General features: G+C 46.3%; 1 protein-coding gene across 1 annotated transcript in view; it reads right to left on the reverse strand.

The window, feature by feature from the left end:
- Positions 1-3,499: 3,499 nt before the first annotated feature.
- The window catches only part of IL20RA (interleukin 20 receptor subunit alpha), a 37,848-nt gene continuing 23,826 nt past the window's right edge, over positions 3,500-17,521 (reverse strand). The window contains 6 exon segments of the mRNA XM_070223986.1: positions 3,500-5,810; positions 5,812-5,862; positions 7,795-7,934; positions 11,804-11,948; positions 12,505-12,680; positions 13,905-14,083. Coding sequence (XP_070080087.1) covers positions 5,028-5,810; positions 5,812-5,862; positions 7,795-7,934; positions 11,804-11,948; positions 12,505-12,680; positions 13,905-14,083 — 1,474 coding nt within the window. The 3' untranslated portion in view covers positions 3,500-5,027.

Here is a 17,521-nt window from a genome sequence, read left to right on the forward strand (position 1 = left end):
GGGCATGTGTAATAAACATGCTCAGTTTAAAGAGGAACCATCCAAAGAGCATCCTGCTTCTGCCATAGTTGGGGAACAGCTCCTCTGAAGCCCCAGGGAGCTCCACCTGTTCCCGTCCCCTCAGACCACGGGGGAACCACGATCCTCAACTTCCTGTTAATCACTCCCTCTCTTTTCTTTATGGTTTCACCCATATATGATTCATACCATATCCATTCATACCAGTATACGAATAGTGCTTAATTTCATATGTTTTAGGACTTTATATAAATGGAAATATCCTTTGTATATTCTTTTAGGAATCTCCCTTTCTGCTCAACCTGTCTTGGGATTCATCCACGTTGCCATGGAAGGCGTAGTTCATTCATTGTCACAGTTTTCTCCTGCTGATAAACATTAGTGTTCTTTCAAGGTTTTTTTAATGAATAATGCGTCCGTGAAAATTCTCGTCTATGCCACCTGTGATTTTGTTGCCACTGACATTTATCGAGCATGTATCTCCTGTCAGGCGCTCTTCTAAGCACTTGAGAGGCACTAATTCCTTTCAACCTCCCACACCCTGCGAGGTAGGCGCAGTTATTATCCCATTTCATGGGTGAGCAAATTTGGCCCAAAGAGGTTCAGTGACTTTTCTAAGGTGACAGCCTAAGAAGTGACAGTGCTGGACATTGAACCAAGTGTCTTAGCTTTGGGGTCCATATGTCCAGTCAGGACACCACAATGATCCTTCTTCTGCTAATCGATCACTCAGACAATTTGAAAAATTCTAAGGCTTATTTTCATTTGTCCATATGTCCTTCTGTTAGTCAAATATCCCAAGTTCTTTTAAAAGCACAAAGCCAACAGATTTAATACAGATCCAATATCCTATGCTTCCTTTCGGGCATTGGGATGAAAATTCCCATTGTTTTTTCCCCCCCTCACATCAAATATTCTGAAGTATCTGCATTTCAAGTCAATTTCAGGTTGGGGAAGTGGGCACTTCACGAGAAGAAAGAATCCTATGTAAACTCTCTTAACTCTATGAGACATTTAAGAGCAGTGGCTAATTCCTGTGTCCCACAGAAGTCAGTTCCAGGGGCAGGCAAATGGCGGTGGCCTTCATCCCCAACAGTGTTCATCCTCTCAGCGGGCTGGGCATGAAAACATAAGTGTGAGCCATATGTCCATCTTCTGAATTGATGGGGGGCCTGCAAGGACCCCTGGATCCAGAGAAGGACAGACTGAGAAATCGAAGGAAATCTGTTGAGGAAGTAAGGGAGCGAATACCTCATGCACTTTCAAGCTTAGCAAAGTGCCAGAGGCAGAGTTTTAGGGAAACACATGAACAGACAGCCTTTCCCGAGGACAGAAGGAGCCTCCGACAACCGGCATGAACAGAACACGACACACCAACCCTCACCCTCCTGAAGGAGCCTTGGTTGCAGCAGTGTTTTCAGAACCTTAACCCAGCATCCCTTTCAGAAAGGAAAACCAGCTGGAAAACTTGTTACAGATGGAAACTACTCACGTACCAAAGAAACGTGGCAGCCGCCACAGGCAGAGGAGTCGGCAGGAAGGTGAGTGATGGACACGAAGGTTTATGCAGGATGTGCAGTGACCGCCAAGGCTGCCTTCACACACCCGTCGCTGAAGATCCCAGAGACTTCAAGAGGGGAGCTCACAGCAGGGAAGCCCAGGGGCGTCCCACCTCTCAAAGGAAGATAGACGACCACCAACAGCCCCCCAGCCTCTCTGCAGAGGCAGTGATTTTCAGGAAGCAACATTTGGGAGGGGTTCAATTATCTTTAAAGAACACACAGCACTTGGCTCTTAAAAACTCCAACTCTAGGTTGCTTTTGATGTAACGTTTATCAGTGTCGGTACCATTGACATTTCGGGCCATAACTCTTTGTTATGGGTGCTACCCTGCTCATCTCGGGACAGTTAACAGCTTTCCTGGCCTCTCCCCACTGGACGCCAGCCACCCCCTCCCAGGGTTGTGACAATCAAAAATGTCTGCAGACATTGCCAAATGTCCCCCCGGGGGTGTCAAGTTCACCCTCAGCTAAGAATCATTTCTCTGCCCTAATATGTTTGTGTGGTTAAACCTGGGTGGGAGTCTTTCAGGTCATTTCCATTTTTCCCTTTATTTTTAGTTACTCTACAACGAATATGTGTACATTTATCTTCTATAGTGAAAAATGAAGCTACTATCATGTACACAACTATAGCACTATTCATTAAACAATTATAGGCACACGCTTTTGAGCAAAGTCTGAAAAAATTGTGGATAGAAGATTTATGGAAGGTATGATATGGGAATCACAAAGGAAATAGAGAAAAACAGTTCTTCGAAGACGATTTAGCAAAAATTCATCTCAAGATGTGGGAATGGTAAAGTGTGGCCCAGAAAGAGCTTGACTGGTGACCGGGGGCAGTGACCCGTGCGGATGGAGCCCTGTTTGGTGTTCTCATTAGATTCCGCAGGCTGAGCAGACCTGTGCTCCGGGCTGCATAAGCAGTTCTTCTCCGCACTGATTGCCTTTGAGTTGAGCTGGGCCCAGGGCACCAGACCTCGCCTATGTTGTAGGCTCAGGGAGAAGGGTCCCTCTTCACATACTTCCTTCCATCGCAAGGTGTGGCACTAGGTTTCACTCACTTTGTGTGTAGGGGGTTATTTTCATTCACCCAGTTGTTTAGAATTTATGGGGTGTGGAAATAGAGCCACTAATAGATGTTTTCAGGAGGAAAACCTACCTCCTGTGGAAGAGGTGTGTAAAATCCTAGAACTGACGAACAGCCAGGGAGAGGATGACGGTGCCTGTCAAAGGTTCTGATACCTCCGCTGCTCAGCTCCACGTGGACCGCAGCCCTGGGGATGGGGTTGGAGGGGGTCCCAGAGCACGACTCTTAGAGCTGCGGATGCCCTGGCCACAGAGGTGGCAGGAGGCACAGCGGCTGTCACCCCTACAGATACACTGCAGCACCTCAGAACGTGCTCTCGTTCCCCACAAGAGATACCCACCGTACGCTCACGTTTGGTTATGTGTGAGTGTGTATGTATATATGTTGCGAAGTAGAGAAGCGACAACATTTAAAAAATGCTCAATCCCTCTGACATGCTTGGAATGACAAGAGATGTGAAAGCAACTCAGAAATAGATTCCCTTTTATGAACCCACTGACGGGTTTCAATCAGAAGGCATGAAGTAGGAAGCAAATTACTATTGTACTTTTAGGTGAGAAAAACAAAGGCAGGCAAACTCTGCCTTTGAAGCAAAATACTCATCTGTCTAAAAGGCTTCTCCTTCTGGGGCTAGGCACGCACTCTGCAGTGAATGGTGCCAACACTCACTCCGCACTCGCCGTGTGCCGGGCTCCGCTCTGAGTGCCTTCTGTATTCCAGCTCTTCATCCTCAGAACCACCCTGGGGACAGTCCCCCTCTCCTGGGGGAGGACACTGTGGGACACAGCAGGTGCTCAGTAAATATTCTGTGAATGGAATGAATAAGCCAAACTACCACCAGTCACTTTATTTTGTCTTTGCTCTTAGTAACAACTCATTCTTTCCCCTCCGAATTTCTTTCACAGTCAGTATTACACATTTGTTCTTCAAAACTGGCAGAGTCATTTCTACAAAGACTCAGAAGAACAGAACACTCTGGTTAATAGAATTATGCTCTAAATTAAACCATTAGATCAGAAACTGTTTGGATTTGTGGACAATCTCAAAAGACCATGACTCCAGAATCCATCTCTCTTACCAGGGATGTCTGCCTGTGCCAAAAACACAAACAAGGAGATACGGATGACATCTGTTTTCCTGAAAGAGCATCAATGGCTTATGAGTTCATGATGAAAACAAACACACATGAAGGTAAATCATAGGAAATTGCTGTTTCTGCAGGTCAAGAACATCAAATAGCAACAATTTTATATGGTTCAACTTAATAGATTCTGTCATATTTTAATGCAGTGTGATGGTACAATTTCATTTTTTAAGTGAACGGTGAAGGAGAGAACAGTTACCGGAATTTAACTCGATGGTGTTGTCTTACGGTGCACTTCAGTTCCCACAGTAAATTATGTCACATTTTTAATACGCTCTCCCTTACATATTAATTTAACTTATTTCTATTGTAAGTCCTTGTTTATCTATTAATTTTAAGATTATGTGGATAAGGGATATTCATTCACACATATTCCAAGGAGTCTTTGAGGCATCGCCCACTCAAATAGAGTATTTAATGTTAGTAACAGGTTTCATGCTGCTAAACATGTTCTACTTTATAGACGATGTAAATATCTTTTTAAAAAACACATTTCCAGAAATAAATGTAATATTTCATTATAAAATGTGACGCTTTCTTTCAGGTTAGTCCCCTACTAAGCTATTGAGAGGACACTTTCTGACAACAAAATATTAATAACAATTTATGTTTACACTCCAGAACTTCTCATAAAGTCTTAATATGGCCACTTCAAGTAGCCCAAAGTGTGTGATATCAAGAAAACCTGTGCCCAACATGCTCCCTCTGCCCGTGACTGCCAGGATTAGCTAGTGAGCCAGGGTCCCTAAGTGTAACCAAGTTACCACCATTTGGTAGTATTTGTATGTTTTAAGTATCTCATCTTTCTGGCAATAAACCAAATTCTAAAAATTATAAAAGGAACGGTCCTCATGAAATGTTTTACAGTATGGTACACTATACCCTGGGTAAACATGCAGAAATTGTATCTTCTGCAGAAGTGTGCTTGTCAGGAAATGATAAACAGAGAGGCCATAGGACACCCACCTGAATAAATTCTGCATCCAACCTGGCAAACATTTTTGGATACTAGCTGGGTACAAAGCGATGGGTCCGCCCTGCACGCTAGGTCCCCCGTTGCTCTAAGAGACCCACATGCATGAACCAACCACCCACAGGAAGCAGAACAACAGCAGGGCTGGAGCCTAGAGAGAAGAAGGAGTTCTCACTGACACAGAAGAATCGGATTCATGTCTGCCATCCCAGGCCTTTGTGGTCCCGGCACTCCTGTGCTCACTCAGGAGCCTCGTAACAGGGATCTGCATGGGGAAGCTGGGCGTGAGTCCTCCACGTGCACGCACAACCCCCACTCCTCCATGAACTGCGTGAGATAGGCCTCACTTTCCTTTGGTGGCCCGTCTGGAGCCTGGTCTGCATAGAGTCTGGACAAAAGGCCGTCCTCCAGGAGCTCCCCGTGCTCAGGGCGCTCACGTCCCTCTGGGTCGTGTTCAAAGCTGGATATTGAAGGTATACATAGCCTGCCGGTCCGAGGGTCCCAGTCGGCCAGTGTGGTGGCCGGCTGTTCCTCTGGCCCCTGTTCCCTGTCCACGTGCTCCTGCGGCAGGTGGTCCAAGTCTCTGAGCTGAGGGGCGTATGAATACAGCAGTGTTTGTGGGCCTGCGTCTGCTGAAGCTGCCTGTCGCTCAAATAATTGTCCTCGTCGGGGCCCCTCCTCCTGCAAATTGAGCTCCTGGTCTGCAGGTCCCACACAGATGTCAGCAGGTCTTAGGCTGTATTCATATTCAGCGACTGCCGGATCTGTGGCTGTTGTTCTGCCGAGTGGCTCTTGCTGGGGTAGGGAAGTACCCCTGGCGGTTTCCTCAGAGTCACAGAGAACGCCCATCAAGTGGGAAGAGTACCCCAGGTGTTTCACCTCCACTTCCTCCTGCTGGGGCTCCCGGTCATCGCTGGGCTCTCTCAGGGCCGATGCATCATTGCTTTTTTCCATTACACGTACATCCTTAAGAGAAATTTTAGCATCCTCCAAAACACTGAGGGTGATAAAGTTAATCACGATTTTTTTCAGCAGGCACAAAGAATCTTTTGTCAAATTCATTTCCATAAATCAAAATCTATAAAGAGAGAAGAGAAGAGCTTTTACCTTTTCACTTTAGAGAGACAGTAAAAACAGCTGTTAAGTAGAATTTATACTGTCATCAGCTAGTTTTAAAGACCTATTCTTACCCACTCATGGAAGGGAAAGTGATGTTCGGAATACACAGAAAACTTGCACATGCAGGCCAGGGACCCAGACACGCAAGATGCAAACGGCAGTAAAAAGCGGCTCCCGCGGGGGCATTTATTGTCCAGGGACCCGGCTCTGACTGCCCTCCTCTAGCTGGCTGAGGGAATTCAGGGGAGTTATCTAATTTCTCAAGCCTCGGTTTTTAATTCTGTAAAATCAGAATTTCTGCCACAAGAGGAGTGGCGAGGACTGAGCATGAGAGAGTTTTTAAATTGCCTTGTTGATTATAGTTTACTCCGTCCTTGTTAATAAGCTGTGGTCATCTGGGCTACCAGCCCTTTCTGGCTGTTCTCTGGACATGAATGAGGATGGGCACGAAAGCTGATGTAGAAAGGGAGAGAACAGGAGGGTGTGAGTACTCACACCCCTACACCCCATTCTATGACGCGATAATAAGGCCTAAAAAGGAAAGCCACCTGCCAATTTGTGGCAGATAGAGAAACTCTAAACCATGTTGGGAAAACTCATTAGAGACTAAATTTGCTGGGGACACGTGGAAGGTGCCCGTGTAGGCTGCCAGTGACGAGGTGGATTACAATTCTCATTGTCCGCCCTGAGCCGTGAGTTCATTTAGCATCGCAAAATATGCAAAGCAGCCTCATTCTTCTACAAAAGTTTTGGTTTCAAAAAGTCACATGCAGTCAATTCCCTTGTGAATTTTCCTCCCAGGAGCGGTCTCCATATGCCATCAGAAAACTAACTCTGAAACCTACAGGCAGGCAGAATAAGAGAAACGTTTTAAAGTCAAACTAACAGGAATACGTGTGCATGGTGTACATAAGGACATATGTTTCAATAATTCCCAAAGAAATCATTTTTATTGTTAAAATAGGTTCAGCCCTTTGGAAGCCTCAGCACGTGGTCCAGAGCATGAGGTTTGTTCCTCCGTCTACTTTCTTGCCTTTCCCTGCTGTGGATGGTTAAGTCCTGGCCATTCTCTTCCTACATGTGTCTCCATTCCACGTGTTTGTCCCCACTCTCCTCTTAGACTGCCTTTCTCTCTCCACTGGACTCCTGCCACTGTCTCCTCGCTACTCTCCTTGTTTCTGGTCCCGTTCCTCCTAAAGTCGTCTTAGACCACCCCCCAGCTGGATCTAAAGCACAACATCACCACACTGCTCCCAGCTCAAGACCCCACAGAGAGTTCTCTTTGCCAGCAGAATAAAGCCCGAGCTCCCTGGAATAACACCCCAATTCTTCGGTCACCCGGCCGTTGCCTCCCACGCTCCTGTCCCGGCTTTTGCAGCTCCCCATCAGGACCCCACGGTTTAGCAACCCTAGGTGGCTTCCCGAGGGTCCGCCCACCTTCATCCTGCTGCTTCCTCTGCCCGCAGCAGCTGCCCCGACTCTTGCTCACCTTTCCTGACCAAGCCCAGGCGTGAAGCTTCTCCTGATCCAAGTGGGGCTCCCGCGCCCTCCCGGCCCCACCCCCTCAGAGGCCCCAGTGCTGGCTTTCATCTTAGCCTTCATGAGTCCTTTTGAAATCCTAGCCCCCAGCTAGACTTGAACTCTGGGAGGGCAAAGATCACGACTTAATCCATCTGTGTACCCAAGACCTAGTCTAATCTGGTCCTTGCATATAGAATTTTTGTCGAAGATAAGGAGTCTTCATCTTTGCTTATGTTACTGAGTTAATCTCATACAGAAGTGTTTTTTAATTCAACTCTTTAACTTTAAGCCACTCTGCCCGTGAAGTGCCTCCGTGTCTATCCTCCTGGACGTGTGTTGCTGTCCAGACTCCTGCCACCCGAGGGCTCACCAGATTTGCTGGGTGTTTCTCTTTGCCAACGCGGGTGTATCTGTACAGGGAGTAGCCCATCACAGAAAAAAGCAACACGGTAACCGATGCGGGCAAAACATACCAGAAGAGGATTTTAACCTTCAGCGCTGATGCTGGATCTGTGAGAAAAGGCGAGGGGGCGTAGACAGTTGTGACTGGGGGAACACTGGCCATGTCAGGAGGTTCTGGGAGTGTCCCCTACGTTTAGGAATTCAGTTTCCTCATTTATAAATTGACAAGCTTGAGCTGATTGTTATGAAAGGTTTCAGAATTCTTACTCTCTCCGACAGTAGATGGTCTAAGGACTCATCTCAACCGGTCCAGTAAGGATGCACCAGCAACCGAGTCAGCAGATAGCCCAGCGTTCCACATCTGGCTGTGAGATTCATGCTGGTCCTTCTATTGGAAGGTGAGTGTGTCTGACATTCAGGCAACTCACAGCACTTCAACCCAGACAGCAAAAGCCGCTGTGAAGATCCCATTATGCTGCCCCGCTTTCCAGCCCACTCATCAGACTCGGTCTCTCCGTACTCGGTAGAGGACGGAATGTAGGTGTCTCCTGCTACGCGACTAACAGAACCCTCCTCGTGTGGGTCGGCCAGACTGTCTGGGTGGGTCTGGAGCGTGGGGACGTGTGTGGGGGGTGGCCGAGCTGGTGTGTGCTGAGAACGGCAGTAACTCCCTTCGAGCTCTTGCTGCTGTAGTTTCGTGGCAAGTAAGAGTGCACAGAGGAGGGGGACACCTGGTGACCAGGTCTAACGAGAGCGGCCCAGGCCCACCATGGGTCAGACTGCGTAGCTGATACATAGGGCTCAGTGCCACCAACTCGTACTTGTTAAGTCCTGTGGGCTACTTGGAAGTTGTGATGGTTAATTTTATCTGTCAATTTGGCTAGGCCATGGGACCCAGATATTTGGTCAAACATTATTCTAGATGTTTCTGAGAAGGCATTTTTTAGATGAAATTAGCATTTAAATTAGCAGACTTGAATAAAGCAGATTACTCTCTAATGTGGCTGGGCCTCATCTAATCAGCTGAAGGCTTTAATAGAAAAAAGACTGGCCACTCTGAGGAAGAGAGAATTCTGCCAGCACACTGCCTTCAGACCAGCACCCCAACATCAGCTCTTCCCTGGGTCCAGCCCGTGGCCTGCCCTGCAGGGTGTGAACTTAGCTGCCCCTACCATCACGTGAGCCACCTTCTTGAAATCACTCTCTACCTCGATGGATAGGGAGATAGATGCGAAAAATACGTATTTACTGGTTCTGATCTCTGGAGAACCCTAACACAGCAGGAGAGAAAGAAGCAGCCTTAGCACAAATTTCGGGCACTTTCCTTACAGACTAATAAAATCAGCAAGAGTGTCGCGGGAGCATTCTAACCACACAGACGTCGGATTCTCTTGATGCCCAGGCCCAAGAGAAAGCGGCAAAGTCACTGTCCCGTTAACTGCTTAGTTAAAGACTGGAAATAGAAGTGCCACGGACAGTGAGGGTGGCCAAGAACAGCCGGGGGAGAAGTCCAGGTTCGGGGGTCCGACCGCAGGCTCGTCTCCCCCAACGACTCCTGCAAGCGCATCTGTGACCAGGCCTCGTGTGGAAAGGAGCCAACACCACAGTGTAGACGCTGCAGGCGCTGAGGGTTCCCCGCCCCGACTTCAGGCTCCAGCTCGGTCCAGTCCTCTCACTACAGCCCCGGCCTCTGGACTGAACCTGCCCTAATTAAAAAGAGCCCTCACAACCATGACTGGTGTCACTTAGTGTACGCAGCACGTCTGTTGTCATAAACCAATAAGCTGTATCGGCGTTTTGGGGACTGAGGGACTGTGGGAAGCAGAAATGTTCTTTCAAAAAATAGACCCCAAAGAGGCAAGTGATTTTTTGAAAGAGTTGGCCCTCAGACAGTGTCTTGGGCAGGTGCCGGGAGCCATGGAAGAGCTGGGCTACTGTGGAAAGGGCAGCACCTGAGGTGGAGCGTGGCCAGGCTCCTGCAGCTGCAGCTCCGGTCATCTGCTCGTCGGCTGCTTCAGCTCTGCCAACCGCTTAATGGTTTCCGCGGGAAAGTCATTCCCACCATTTGGCCACTGATCAGGCTGTTAGTACACAGAGCACTCTTCCAAATACAAAAATGGTTTCTTCAGTCTGCTTTGTTCTGCCTTTTGCTTGTAGCCTTTTAGTTTTATTTGACATCTGGCAGAGAACTTTCATTTGAAAGGGCAAGGTGTGATTAGGATTGAGATTCAGAAAGAGAGCTTTTGACTCTGGATATGTACTCACAGAATTCTCTTTTTATTGCCTGGGACAGTTTCACGTTGGGATGTGGGAGGCGTGAGGGAAGCGGAAAATGGGTTCTGTCCCCACGCCCCTCCCAGGGCGGGTGATGGAACCGAGGCTGTGCGCCTGCCCTCGGCCAGCACATTCGGAGGAGAGGAGCCGAAGAGCCACGGATGAAGAGCTGGTCAGTGAAGGTAAATGTGAGGATTTATTTGCAACTTTCAGGTTTTGAATTCAAGGTCCTCTCACTCTGGGGAAGAACATTAAACAAGTGCCGGGCTCCTAACTGTCTCCTAACAGGAATGAGACTCTCAGCCACAGACCCCTAGCAGCCGCGTTCAGAAGGCACGAGAAGGAGACAAATGAAAGGAAGGAGAGAGAAGCGAGTGTGGGAGGGAGGGGGTAATTACTGATCTGCGGATTCCAGAGCTCGTACGGCCCAGTGAGCAACATCTGGACACTGCCTGCAGAGCCCGGAATTTGTGTTCCCAAGGGAACGAAAGATTCTGTTTCAAAGGGTAAGAGATCTGAACAGACATTTTTCTGGACAAGATTTACAGATGGCCAACAGGCACATGAAAAGATGTTGAATATCACTAATTATTAGGGAGATGCAAATCAAAACTACGAGATATCACTTCATGCTGTTAGAACGGCTATCACTGAGAAGACAGGAAATAGCAAGTGTTGGAGAGGATGTGGAGAGAAGGGGAGCCTCATACACTGCTGGTGGGAGTGCAAACTGAGAGCCACTATGGAAAACAGTATGGAGATTCCTCAAAAAATTAAGAATAGAACTACCATACGATCCAGCTATTCCACTGCTGGGTATTTATCCAAAGAACTTGAAATCAATAATTCAAAAAGGTATCTGCACCCCTATGTTCATCACAGCATTATTCACAATAGCCAAGATTAGAAGCCGCCCAAGTGCCCATCAATGGATGAATAGATCCATTCACACACAATGAAATACTGCTCAGCCATAAAAAGGATGAAACCATCCCTTTTGAGACAACATGGATGGACCTTGAGGGTATTATGCTAAGCAACAGAAGTCAGAGAAAGACAAATACATGATTTCACTCATAAGTGGAAGATAAAAACAACACACATAGATACAAGAATTGGCTTGGTGGTTACCACAGGGGAAGCGGGGAGGGAAGAGGGAGAAAGCCGTGACGGGGCACACGTGTGTATGGTGAAGGATGGTAATCAGTCTTGAGTGGTGAACGTGATGTAGTCTACACAGAAGCTGAAATACAGAAACGTACACCTGAAATTTCTGTAATGTTATAAACCAATATTAACACAATTTTAAAAAAGTATTTTTAGGATAATGTTTTGTTTCTAGCAATAAAATTGTCTGATGTTCATGAAGACCACAGAACTTCTACTGAGCAGAGGGATTATAATTTTAAAGAAGAAAAAACATGTGTGTACAAATTCCTAATTGTTATTTTCCAAGGCGGAGGCTTCTTGGCAGCGCGCTCTGGGACAGCAGCTGGGAGTTCCCTGTGGGGTGAGAGACCCCTGACGTTGGCCCAGCTCAGGCAGAGTCCCAGGCCGCTCAGAGCATTCCTGGTGATGGTCGTTTCTGTCTCCACCTGTTTCTGGTAGACACGAATCTGCCAAAACCTTGTCTACACTGCCATACTTCCTTCCAGATTTATTCGAGTTCCTTCCTCAGACCAGCCGGGACTTTTTAAGCTTACCTTTCAAAGTACTGACACACTGCTTCTCAGAGGGCTGAGCAAGGCGAGGAGGCCCCGGGACAAAGGACGCCACGTGGACACAGTACAGAGTGTCTGGCTCCAGCCAGCAGAGCACCAGCATCTGGTTGGTCACACACTGGGACCACTAGGATAGGGAATTGCAAACAGCAGTTAGAGCCAAGGATTTCCAGCACCACCCCAGACAAATGACTCCAGGAGGAAAGAAGAGACCGGGATACCGTTAAATCGTTTACTGTCACTACAAGCTTTCTTTCCAGCAACAGCTTTAAAATACCCTTTCCTCTGGGTCACAGAGTGTGGTCAGGACTGGAACAATTCTAAATAATAACACAAGGATGGATTTCTTATTCAGCTTTGTCCTGTGTTCTTGCTAACATTGTTTCCTTTCTTGGGGAGTGACTGACAGATGCCATGCAAGTAAAAGTTCTCCACCAAAGTGGGGTGGACGATCGCCCTACACCCCAACAGCAACCTCACACCCATTAACAGAGCATTTCTGTAAAGGAACTCTGCAGGAAGTTCTCTGAATTTCTACACATCAGCTTCAACGGCGTCCTGACGGCATCTCTTTCCAACTTCACATCTTCCCAGGTTCACATGCAGAGAATGGAAACATCAGGGCTGCTTGCTCCAGTATTGGCTGTGAAAAGCGACACGGATTCATTCCATTTCAGACTTACCGTTTTATTTGCTTTAGCGTTATATATGGACACGTGATACTTCAGATTAGAATAGATTTGTTGCATGGAAATAGAACTTTCTTCTGGATCTTTCTTCCACTTCTCTGGAGCCGTCAGAACAATAGAAATGGATTTCTTGTCAGTAGTCAAAGCAACCTCTGGTGGGCCAATTCGTGCTTAAAGGGGAGGGGAGAGGGAATTATCATGTTCAGACGTAGAAATCACCTTGGATAAAGTTTCAGTACAATCCTACTGGGGTCAGCGCTCTGAAGCCCACCCGCTTATTCGAGATGCCTCAGAGCGCTCCAAGAGGGGCCCAAGTCATGCCTAATCTTGAAATAGTCGTTTCACACGCCCTGACACAATGTTCAAACAGCACACGCAAGTGTTGTATGGCTTAGTTCCTAGTTACAGGGCTAAACAGTGCTGGATGGTGGAAATATGATTGAAAGTGTCTACAACACTCGCGTGACTTGAAAAGTTGATGATAAATAAACTTCACATGATTTGGTAAGTGGTAAAAATCAGACACGGAGAAATGAACTGCTAAAGACCTTCGGAGATGTGATTGGAATGATCTAGAACAGAGGTTAGCAGACTTTTACCATAAAGGTCCAGACAGTAAACATTTTAGGCTCTGCAGGCCATGCGATCTCTGTTGCAACTATTATTTACACAAATCTAAAAACTTTTCATGGCTCTTGGCCTCTAGGAAAACGGAAGGGGAGTTTGCTGCATTTGGTCTGAGGCACAGTTTGCTGACTTCTGACCTGGAAGGGCACCGGGAATGGCACAAGGCTCCAGCTCCAGGACCGAGGAGAGCTTGTAATTTCCTTATGGCCCCTCTGAGTGGGTCCTGCATGGCTGCGTCGACCACAGACCAGGGGACGGAAACATTTAAAAAGCAAATGTCAGGGAGCTGTTGCCTTAATTCTGAGCTTCACCTAGAAATTATGTCATCCTACTAAAGAGTTTATAGCAAGACGAGCCTTTGTTTGGTGATCAGAACAATCTTTAATCAATCTTGTGGACATATATCAATGGTTTATAAACCCAAAACATTTAAAAACAAATCTGTCAGTTCCCCAAATTGCACAGTCTCCAGTGAATAATAAAACAAAATCAAGATTTGATAATATTGACATCTAGTGTCAGTTTCAGATCTGGGAGAGATCTCAGAGATCACTAGGCTAAACCTTTCGCTCTGAAGACGAGCCTCTAAGATCCAGTTGGGGGGAGGCACGAGGCTGTCCACTCCCCCAGCTGATGGGTACAGGGCAGGACAGAACCACGCGGCCCCCTGGCCTCCTGGCGAGGGCGGCTCTGAGGCCGAGACCGTTACACGGAGAGGTCGGATGACCTTGATGTTAATACGTGTTTAACAGACAATTGTTACTTACTTTCTAAAAAAGGATAGAATCGTCCAGTTTGTGCCCCTTTGGAACAATTCGTTCCCCAAACGGCCTTAACTCTGGCGTAATACTGATGTTCGTAGTCAGAGGTTTCAGCAGAGAGGTTGCAGTAGGTCCTGAGGATATTTCTGCATTCGGATTTACTCAGCCACTTCTTTTGCCCGTATCTGCTGAGGAGGAAATTAAATTGATAATGAGCTGCCCTCTGCTTTACAACAGGAGAAAACCAGTCATGACACAAAACTGAGTGGAACTTAGGGCCTCCTCTTGAGAACAACAGAAGTGCCTGTCATGGAAATAAAATGGAAGCTCCTTTTGCTGCTGGCAATTTTTTCATTAGCTGTCAGGAACATGAGTCAGACTTTCTGTAATTACCTTTTCTGTGAATTATAACGTGGATGGTACATTTTGAAAGCATGTATTTCATTATTATTCTTGGGCTACAGTAAAAATTTTACATATTCTGTGGTCAATTCTTCCAGTAATTGTCCATGTGAGTTTTTAGTCCACCAAGCATACTAGGGTAAGTTTGATGGTTGTTTTAAGAAAAATTAGTCATTTTTTTTCTTGGAAGAAAAATTATCTTGACATTCTCATAAAATGTAAAACGCGACTTGCCATCAAGTGTTCTGGGGAAAATTCGCTAGGTTGGAGTGCGTATCAGAATCTCTATTTTCAGTAATGATAGTGAGGATGATGATGATGATATGAACTAGGACGTTCATATCGATTTTCCCTCTCCTTTAATGAAAACACAACACCCATAGCAAATAGGGAGGGGGAAATACTCTTAGCACTTCTCAGGTGGGAGAGACTGAGGTACAGAGAGTTTAAGCAACATCTGGTGAGTCAGTAAAGAGACAGGGTCACCCGGGAGGCTGCTGAAGGGATGGGAGCAGGTGTGCTGGGTTTCAGGAAGCTAACTCTGGTGGCAGCGTGGAGGACGGACTGGGTTAGGAGAGGCACCCCGGGAGCAGGTTAGAGGCTCCTGCGGATCCAGGGGGCAGGTGCAGGAGTCTTGGACAAGGATGGTGGCAGTAGAATGAATGATAGGACAAAAGGAAGACATATTTGGAGTCAGGACTTGGTGATCGAGTGCACGTGAGAGATGAGGGAAATGAAGGTATTGAGGACGACGTGTCTTTCTGTCTGAGACAAACGTGTGGAAGAGTGGTAACATTTACCAAGGAAAGGAATACCGAAGAGGAGTGGGTTTGGGAAGGGGGAATGGGGGTAGAGAAGGAAAGATAATGAGTTCCATTTGGGACATGCTGAGCTCAAGGCGTGTAAAAGATGTGGGCCCTGGGGCTCAGGAGAGAGTGTGAGAAGGAGGCAGCAATTTTGAAATCAGTGGCATAAAACTGCTCATTGAAGGCACAGGCGTGAATGAAATGATCCACGCAGACAAAGCAAAACCTAAGATAGGCTTCAGAAGCATCGAGATTTCAAGGTTGAACACAAAGTGCCCTTAGTAACAGCAGCTACAGAGGGAGCAGAAAAACAGACGTCACGAAAGTCAGGGAGACAGCGTGTCTTGAGAAGGAAATGACTTTTTCAAGAGTTGCCAAAGCTTGAGAGTGTCTTCCCTTCTCAGAATATGGCAACAGATTCTTGAAAGTAAAGACTCCTGTTTCGTAAGTGCCACACCTGCCAGAAGACGTTAGAAACAGAGTTCGATCTTGTTAACCAACTTGACCATCCTAGTGGTCACCACTGCCTAGGGGCTTTCAAACTTTTTCTGACTGTGAGCCACAGAAAGAAATACATTTTACATTGTGACCCAGCTCCCCAAAACATCCCTATATCTAACATACTAGAACACAGCTTTTACAGGATAATGCCTAAGCGTTATTACGTGCCATGTCTTCGGTTGTTTTCCATCCAATCCACTCCACGCCATTCCAATCCTTTCCATGAAAAATAATGCTCGTTACGTCCCTCTAAATTGACTTCATGGCCCACCAACAGGTCTTGACTTGTGGTTCGAAGAATATTGCCATTGCCTGTGTGACTCTCCCTCCTCAAACTTCCTTACTCTGCCGAGGGCAGGTTGCTTCCCGCGACAGATGCTGATGAAGGAGAAAATGCTCTTTACTAAATTCTGGACAAAATGCTTTGCAAGTCTGACCAGCTGATAGACATGAATCAGTCAACAAATACTCTAGTAGTGATGCTGATGCACAGCAAAGAGTCATGTGGGGCCTCAGAAGTCTGATTGTTTTCTGGTGATGGCAGGAAACATTCATGGAGTGCCTACTGTGTGTCGGGCCTGGTGCTTAGGATTTGCACGTTTTATCTCATCTAATTATCATAACGACCTTAGACTTATGTGCCATTATTTTCATCCCATTTTACAGATGAGGAAACTGAGGCTTGGTGAGGTTAAGGGAGCCCTCCTGGTCACATGACTGGTAACAGGCACATCCAGGATTGGAACCACTTTTCCCTAAAGCCAAAGCTTGTGCTTTCAGTGCAACGCTGTATTTTCTTCATTGAATTCTTTTGGCAGATATAATTTAAACTTTTGTCAAAATTTCATCTTTTAAGATGTGGTATATATACACAATGGAATACTGCTCAGCCATAAGAAATGATGAAATCCAGCCATTTGTGACAACATGGATGGACCTTGAGGGTGTATGATGAGTGAAGTAAGTCAGAGGGAGAAAGTCAAATACCATATGATCTCACTCATAAGTAGAAGATAAAAGCAATGACAAACAAACACATAGCAATGGAGATTGGATTGCTGGTTACCAGAGGGGAAGAGGGGAGGGGGAGGGCAATAGTGGTGCTTAGGCACATGTGAGGGGATGGACTATAATTAGTCTTTGGGTGGGGAACATGATGTAATCCACACAGAATTCAAAATATATTACGATGTACATCTGAAAGCTATATAATGTTGTAATCCAATGTTACCGCAATCAAACAAAAAAAGAAAATAGAAAAAAGAGACCAGAAGACTCACAAAAGTATTCTTGTATGTCTGGGTGGTAAGATTACAACTAATTTAGATTTTCTTTCTTATAAATTTAAATATGTTACTTTCAATACCCAGTATGCCTTTGTATGATAAATATATGTACATATGTACGTAACAAAAAAAAATTTCATATTTACTTGGAAACAAACTTCACTGAAAAGTATAAAAGTATAATACATAAGCTGTCGGAGGTTACCCGGCTGGATTCCGGCCTGCTGATGGACCCGGACTGTCTGACTTGGCACTGAGCATGGACCCTGTCCGTGAGATGTGGCCCTGTGTTCTGTGCGCCTTCCACTTGCACGGGCACGTACGAACTCCAGCACGGCAAGTTTCTTTCCCAATATTCTTTTTTGAAGGTTGCACAATCTAAATAATCTGTTCTCATAGAGCAGTGACGACTCTCCCTATTTTTTTTTTTTTTGTCCTTTTCTGAATCACATAAACGTGAAGGACAGAGCAAGCTCTTTGCTCCACCTAATGGAAGAGGAGGCCAAGGCACCTCAGGAGCCGTTTCTCTTCACAGAGGGACGTCTGCTATCCTAACACACCAGCTCCTGAGAAAGTCCTCGGAAATGAGAACAGGGTTCTAGATAAATGAAGTCAGTCTGAGGAGCAG

This window comes from Equus caballus, chromosome 10 (genome assembly GCF_041296265.1).
Source record: "Equus caballus isolate H_3958 breed thoroughbred chromosome 10, TB-T2T, whole genome shotgun sequence".
In the NCBI taxonomy this organism is placed as follows: Eukaryota; Metazoa; Chordata; class Mammalia; order Perissodactyla; family Equidae; genus Equus; species Equus caballus.